Source organism: Echinops telfairi, unplaced genomic scaffold (genome assembly GCF_000313985.2).
Source record: "Echinops telfairi isolate 266 unplaced genomic scaffold, ASM31398v2 ScPeMD7_1;HRSCAF=3_0, whole genome shotgun sequence".
NCBI classification, from domain to species: domain Eukaryota; kingdom Metazoa; phylum Chordata; class Mammalia; order Afrosoricida; family Tenrecidae; genus Echinops; species Echinops telfairi.
The window spans coordinates 30,791,550-30,800,106 of NW_022103896.1; the positions used below are offsets into that span (position 1 = coordinate 30,791,550).

At 36.5% G+C, this 8,557-nt stretch overlaps 1 protein-coding gene across 1 annotated transcript in view; it reads right to left on the minus strand.

Annotated features, from left to right (window-relative positions):
• Positions 1-772: 772 nt before the first annotated feature.
• EMC2 (ER membrane protein complex subunit 2) overlaps positions 773-8,557 on the minus strand; it is a 43,003-nt gene continuing 35,218 nt past the window's right edge. The window contains exon 11 of the mRNA XM_004697678.2: positions 773-1,177. Coding sequence (XP_004697735.2) covers positions 1,091-1,177 — 87 coding nt within the window. The 3' untranslated portion in view covers positions 773-1,090. The remainder of the gene's footprint in view (positions 1,178-8,557) is intronic.

Sequence of the window (8,557 nt, forward strand, 5' to 3'; positions counted from 1 at the left end):
ATCAAATGCCATTGAACTGATTCCAACTCTCAGTGACTCTAGAGGGCAGAGTAGAACTGTTTCCTAGGGTTTCTGCGGCTGTCAGTCTTAACAGGAGCGGCCTCGTCTCTCTCCCCTGGAGTGGCCAGGGGACTAGAATTGCTCATTTTGTGGTGAGCACCCCACTGCTTGAGCTACCATGCTACCATGCTCCTAGTAGTAGTATAATAAATATTTGGTAAATATTTAGTATGAAAGAGGAAAAAAAAATTTTTTTTTAATTCTAATTATATAAGGAGATGATGTGATATGAGAATAATTTTCTGTCAACAAAGTTTTTACTTTTTCCACAACTACAAAAGAACCAACTAAGCCACAGCTAACTATTTAATACCTAGTTACCTATTTAATACCTACAATTTCTACATAAACTTCTTCAAAATTTATAGTTTAAAGGTCTAATAAATAAGTACCTTACTGGTAAAAATCTCAATTATGCCCAATGAGAAAACAAAAATTTTTTAAATAGTTGAATTTTTAGGATAATGACATATTTTAAGCAAGATTTATCAGATGAATATTATAGAAGACAAAATAATCCAAATAGTCAATTATCATGCTGAGCAAAGCCAACTGAATACCATAAACAGAGTCAAAATAATTTGTCAGCAGTAATTTGATTCTATCGGCTAGGTATGCTAGGTATTTCCTATCGCCAGCTAAGTAGAAATTGAAGTATAAAATAATACACTAACTTTTTGTATAGCAAAAAAGAATCTACAGTCCTCATATGTAAGTTTAATAAATCACCATGGTTTATTTAACAAGGTTACTTGTCCATCAGATGTGGTCTAAAAGCAGTTATATATGTATTTATAAGTTGATATGAAGAAAATGATATACAATCATTAAGAGTCGTCTTAAATTGCTCTTTTGTGTATTTTCTCCACCTTTTTGCTTAGTAAAAAAAGGCATTTTTAGGTTGATATAAACACATTCTTTACAACTGCCTCTTAACAGAACATGAGTATAAATAGCACTGGGCATTTTGTCACTACGTCACAGGCCAGTTGTGCAGTTGTGCAATCCGGGGCACAGCGTTCTTGAGACCTCAAGACTGGGTGATCTGCAGGGTTTCCAACATGTCCTCAACGGCCTTCAGAGAGTATTTGGTTTCTTTCTTACTTCGACCTGCAAACTAATTAAAAGAGGGAAAAAGAAAATAAAACCTGCAGTTAGGCTCAATTTCAATGGTAGGCTCAAAACCACAATTTCACATTCATACTGTTAGAGAGACTTACTATTAACTATTATATCACTAGCATGAAATCACTTTTCTTTTGTTTACTATTCAGTAAGAACAAAATTGAGTTTGTTTTCTGAGATCTTCATTAAGGTTTCATCTTCTATTGAAGTGGAGAAAGATTTCACTGCACACTTGGCCAATTTAAACGTTTCAGTGCTAAAATAATCTATAAGAACACAGATTTCATTGTACAACTAGTTTCTTTAAACTTGAAAACTTAAGAAATAAAAGCATAATCATAAATGAAACAAAGCTTGTGTTTGGTCTTTAGACAGATAAAGGTACGATAATTATATTGTTCATAAATTGTAAAAGTTAAAGCAAGTAACTTTTTTAGAATTTAATTTTCATGGTTTATTACTTATGTACTGAATACTGTATTTCTACAGCACAAAGCTGGTGCACATTAAATTATTTTCCTCTACAGGAAAGCCTATCTAGGTTATTAAAGTGTAACTAACTTTATCAAACCAGATTGGATTGGATTTTCCAACAAAAGCAGGAAATAAGAGGGGCCACAAAAGTTATGTTGAAAAAATCTTTCTACTTCATTTTCCATAAACTTTTTGAACCCCCTTCACATAATCTTTGTATGTTTAAAAACAAATTCATGGCATTGTAGTTTAAAATAATGCACATAATCTGTGGGGCAAATGATGTTGATGACCCCATGCTGATTCCAAAATGAGTTTTTCAACTTGACTGACAATTCCCTTCACTTAACAGTTGGATTTAATACAACAGACTTACTAGGTCAGTAAACTGTTCCTTGTGAGAGTAGGAGAAGGAACTTATATTAATTGTTATCCTTATTTTAAAATGCTGATTAACATTTGTTAATAGCAATGTATAGGATTTCCAAGTTAACATCTAACCATTCAACACTCTCAAGTGGCTGATGGTCCCTTCCAATACCAATGCTGTCTAAAGTACTTAGTTCTTGATTCGTGATATGTTCCTTCTCTTTTGTAATTAACTCAATTCGGCAAACTTCTCATGACCTGTTGAGAAAGATTAAGTGATCAAGCACAGGTAACATCATAGAAGCAATAGGCTTTAGGGACTTGTAACCTGCCTCTGACCCCTCTGGTCACAGCTTAACATTGTGAGTCCCCTACTTCCTAAACCATTAGCTTCTGTTGTTGATTCTTGATTTGTCACAATAAATAAAGGAGGTTTCTAGGGGAAATGCCAAGGAAAGGACAAAACCTCTTATAAGGAATCAAGGTTATTTTGCCTTTCTGAAGCATTACTAACCTAAGGGATTTAACTGTTTGATATGTAAGTCATAATTACAACACATGGTGGTAACAGCAATACCACATTTAAAATGTTGTTCATAGTTTCCCTTAGGAAGTAAAGGATGTGGGGTGCACATATTATTATCCAGTTGATAAATTCACTTCCTCAAGGTTACAACAAGAACAGAAAGTCTTTTCTTTTACACTGCCTACCCAAAATAACAAAAATGGTCCAAATGGAATACTTAAAAGGTGTAATTCTTATACGGGAAACCCTAGAGGGGCCCAGCATCCCCTACTATACAGGCATGCCCAGCAAAGGGTCACATCATTCATTGTACCCCCATGTCCCAGAGGGACTCCCCTTGAGCTGAGCCCCAAAGCCCCAGGACTAGCTGGGGTTGGGGACGTAGGTGTAATTCTAAGAAAAGCTTGGTGGGCTAGGGGAAGGAATACAAAACAGGATACCAGAGAGTAATGTTTACTCTAATTTCTTAGACTAAAAAAATATCCTTTGGAATAAATAAATAAATAAATATATATATATATATATATATAGAGAGAGAGAGAGAGAGAGAGAGAAGCATTTTGTGTTGTACTTAACACAATAGCAGTAATAGCAAGCATGTAATTTTTTTTTAAATAACTAATTTTTTTTAAATCACCTATGACTGTGTCAATACTATTGACAAGCAGCGTGATTTAGGATAAACCAGACAAATTTATTGGTGTCAGAACAAATAAAATGAAAGCTGGAAATATAAATCTATCACTTTAAATTTTGGCTGACATGCAATTATTTTGTCTATTCCAGAATTATACGGCTATTTAACTGATTAAGCTGGAATCTTATATTTTCCCTCAAATCATGATTTAATTTTCTATTTCCCAAATGAATAGTAACCGAATCACCTCTACACTCATAAATAGCATATGGACCACTAGAGTCAAAGAATTGAAGTATACCAAAGAAGCATTTATCTGGAAAATTATTGAGTAGGTTCACATTAAAGTTTTTCATGAGCATTAATCAAACTTGCCTGCCTTTACTTAACATGCTAAACCAATTTACCTAACTGAAGAATAAGTAGTGGTCATATTCAGTTTCATTATTAAGTGGAAAGAAAAGAAAAGCAGTTCTTTAAACTTCATTTTCTCTAATTTATAAATACCTATAAAAACATTACAAAAAGGAATATGTATTATATACTTTATACTAGTTTATATGCCTAGATATGAGTCATGAAATTCTCAATTAGGTCTCAGACTTAACAAATTACTGTAATATAAATTTCTGAAAGTTCTACTTTTCTACACTTTTCATAAACTCTGGATTAATTCCCCACTCAGTCAGGTACAGCTCAAGTACACAATTCTTTCTCTGGTATATAAAAAAGAAACCACACCGGAAATAACACAGAAATACTCAACTTATGAAAGCCTGCCTATTAATTTTAGAGGTCAATGATTCAGACACCATGTAAACAAGCATAAAGTGGACTAAAATACTGTTTTACAGTATGTGGAAAGTACGATATGGAGGAAGTCAGAAAGTATTGCTAGAGGGTTGCAGTTCACACATACTCAGATTTACTCCAAGCAAAACGTGTTTGGACATGTCTTTGTGATCAGAAGACAGCTGCAGACAATTTCTCTGAGAAATAGGAGGGGGTACCGCTCCAAACCTCAGATTTTTATTTAAAGTTATGTATTTAATTTTTTTTTTACAAAACAATCTTATACCTTCAAAGTACTCTCCATTACACTTAATACATTTGTCAAATCTGCGAGTCCTCCATTCTTAAGAGACATTTTTCAAACTCATCTGATGGACGGCTGACAGCACCTCCCTCCTTTTTTCTTCCCCTCGTCTACATCATCAACTCACTGTTCTTTCATGTCCCTCTTCATTCACAGAAACAAAAAGAAGTCGCACGGAGAGCGGTCCTGTGAGAAAGGTGCATGGGGCAAGATAGGCATGCTGTTTTTTGCCAAACTCTGGCGCACTGAGATGGTCGTGGTGGCCAAGCCAGTTCCCCCATCTCCCACAAATCAGGCCTTTTCTGTTGCGCCCTGCTAGGCAATCTTTTCAAGACCTCTAAATAGAAAGCTTGACTAATAAGTCTGACCTGGTGGAATGAACTCCAAATGCACTATGCCCTTCACATAAAAAAGAAACCCAACAGTGAGCATTACACAATGTTTTGGGGGATACCCCCTTCGTATACGTAGTCTCCTTAGGGTAACTTAAGAAAAAAGTTCCAATTAAAACAATGGCTTCTGAAGGGATCTGCTGGGCCAGTTAAACTCAAGCAAAGAGGTCAGCTGTGTTTTTTTTAGAATTCCAAAGGAGTAGCAAGACTTAGAACTGTCTCTGGGTTTCCAACACTGTCCCTCTTTACTGGAGTAGCCTTGTCTTTTTCTCATGGGTCAGCGGGTGGTTTCAAACTGTTGATCTTTCAGTTAACAGTCCAATGTGAAACCACTTAAATCATCAGGGCTCCTTTGTATATTTAATACACATGCATTTAAAAACAAGAAACAAAGGTAGGAATACTACTGCAGTTATAAAAGAAATATAATAAATTGCCAAATGTCCATAAATGTTTCCTTTCCCTTTGAGAGGTGAAGTCTTGCATCTGTTGAATCTGGGTTGATCATATGACTTTTTCCCAAGGAGTATTTAGCAAGATGTAACATAACCAGGGGTAAGAAACACAGAGAAACAAGTGAGTCCAACTGGGAAACAGAATGACTGTACTGCAGCCAAGCCAAATAAATTATCAAGCTTGTATAGAATCATAAGCAACTGCTGTTGCTGTTAGCTACCACAGAGGCGGCTCTGACCAATAACAACCAGCCCTATGCCCAACATAATGAGACATTGCCCAGTACGGTGTCATCCTCACACTCGTGTTTTATGCTTCAGCCCACTACGATAGAAACTAAAGGAACTATGTTATTTTAAATAACTAAGTTGGCAAAAGCTAATGGGTAAAATTCTTATAGAATCTGCTTCACAGATAAGAGATGCAGAAACTATAAAAAACAAAACAAAGCATGAAGTGTGAAAGTTAAAATGCACTAACAAGCATTTTTATTTAAAATCTGTTACCAGCATCTAGAGGCAAAAATGAATGAGTGATTCCCAACTGACCAACACTAAAGCTCACATGACCACCTGAGAAATGTGTTAGCTTTCTGCAGTGGCACGCAAGACGACACAGAAACTGTCAAGAAAAAGTCCTGATTTTTTCCATTACAATGGAGTAAAGAAAGGCCAATCATATCTACAGTAAAGGTGTACCAAACATTTGTGGGCTTCATGCCCTGCATGGTGCAAAATTCAAGTCCTCAGAGGTCCATCCCCCCCAAACGAGACGTTGTCAAAGGAGAGTCTGAAGAGAACGGTGGGGGGCAAATGTGAGCACACTAGGATATGGTGGATTCGTGTCTAGAGGTAAAGCCGGGCGCCTACTCAGCGAAGCACAGGTTTACATCGCATTTTATCACTGAAGACTTGGAGAAAAGGACAAAATTAGAGTTTTGTTAGGACTGAGAACTGCAGGTCTGTAATTCTAAAGAATAGGAGTAAGAAGACAATTATTCACATGAGAAAATAATTTAGAGCACTGGGAAGTATCACTTATCGTTTCACACACGTGTACCTAGGAGCACTTTATAGAGGCAGTCCATATGGTAGTTAAGAACATCAACCCTGGGGTAAAACTACTGGAGTTTAAAAGCAGCTTTATCCTTGAACAATTGTCGCTGTGGGAAAGTTATTTAATGTTTCCTTGCCTTATTTTTCCTCATTTGTAAAATAGGAAGTACCTAGGATCACGATAAATGCTCTACTAATGTTTGCTATTGTAAGTGTTATTGTGGATACTACTATCATTCCAACATTCAGAGCAGGTATATAAAGTGAGAACTTAAAGTAGTCGACAAAATATACCATATAACATAAGATAGTGAAACTAATGTGTAGGAATGTAATTTGGCAAAGATTATGTATTAACCTTTAACTATCAAAATACTTTTATTATGTCCATCTTGCAAGAAAGAAACTAAATCCAGATACATTATGTAATTTGACTGAGGTCACATGGCTAATTTTAAACAGTCTAAATTCTAGGAACTATGGACCTAGTGTCCGTGCCCCTCTCTTTACTACCATTCAGTAGCCTCCATGGAATCCCATTTCTGACACCAACTAGGAAAATGCACAAAGCCCACATCCGACAGACTTAAACAATTTAAGTGTAAATAACTGTTCCCAGGATTAAGTGTGATTGTAAAAACTGTAAAGTGTAAAAGGTGTAACTGAAAAGAGGGAGGAAAGTTAATTCTTTATGTATGAAAAAAGACCATTGTCTTTTTTGGCTAGAACAGACAGATGGTGTCCTGTGGTAAAGTGAAATTTCTTAATACGGCTGACCTATCAATGTCTCTGTAATGCCAGCAAATGACTGGGTGGGGTTATACAAACAGGGTGTGTCAAACACGTCCAGAGGGGACTGGCCATTGGGTTGCCATTCGTCTGTCTACAAGAGAGCCATGTCAGGAGTGGGCACAACAATAGATTTGATGCACTGAACACTAATGACAGAAAGTATGATATGATGCACTGCGGAGAAATAAAAAAGTATCATTCATGAAGAAAGTAACAGGTCATTAAAATGTCAGGAAAAGAAGAAAGATTAGAATGGGTACCAGAAGAGACTCTGAAACTTTCTCTTAATTGTAGATTAGCGAAGGCATACTGAAGAAATGATGTAGTAAAAGAGCTAAACAGAACATTTCAAAGGACAGCTCAAGAATACAAAGAAAAATATCATAATGAAATGTGTAAACGTTTAGAAAACCAAACAGGAAGAAAGCCCTCAGAAAGAACAAGTTTGATATACCTTCAACTGAAAGAACTCAAGAAGAGACTTAAGCCTCGAATTGAAATACTGAAAGTTTCTATGGGCAGAATAATAAATGAGGTCGGAAGCATCGACAGAAGATGGAAGAACTAGTGGATATTGCATCATTCCAAGAAGGAGCATATGAGAAAAACCAATGGTACTGAAAGAAGAAATTCCAGCTGCACTGAGTGTATTAATCAAAACTAAGACTCCAGAATTGATGGAACATGAATTGAAGGGTTTCGGTAAACCGATAAGCCACTAAAAACTGATGAAGTACTCACCTGTCTATGCTAAGAAATTGGGAAGATGGCTACTTGGCCTGCTAACTAGAAAAGATCTCTATTTGCACCCACTCATTGGTGACCCAAAGAATGCACAAATTATAATATCACTCATATCACATGCAAGTAAAATTTGTTGACGTTCATCCAACGTTTGCAGCAGTATACTACAGCTGCCATTCAGGCCAGATTCAGAGCAGTACGTGGAACAAGGGAAATCACTGCTGATGTCAGATGGATCTTGGCTGAGAGCAGAGAACACAAGAAGGATATTTACTTGTGCTTTACTGACTATGCAAAGGCATTGATTGTGAGATAATAACAAGCCAAGGATAGCTTTGAAAAGAATGGAAATTCCAGAACACTTCAATGTGCTCATAAGGACCCTATACATAGGTCAAGAGGCAGTTGTGCAAACAGAACAAGGAAATACAGCATGATTTAAAATCAGGAAAGGTGTACCTCAGGACTATCTACTCTGACTACACTTATTCAACCTGTATGTTGAGAAAATCATCAGAGAAACTGGATTATATAAAAAAGAACATGGCATTAGGATTAGAAGAAGGCTTATTAAAGACCTGCAATATGTAGACGATACAACCGTGGTTTCTGAAAGTGAGGAAAAGCGCTTGCTGATTAAGATTAAGGATTGCAGTCTTTAGTATGGATTAAAACTCAATGTACCAGTGTACATCCTCTGGTATAGCCAGACTTGCAAGGTCGAATTCGAGTCATGGTAGTGGGAGCAGGGAGGAAACATTTAGGAACTAGAGGAAAGTTGTATTTCTCATCGTTGTTACATCGCACCCTGACTGGCTCTTCTCCTCCCTG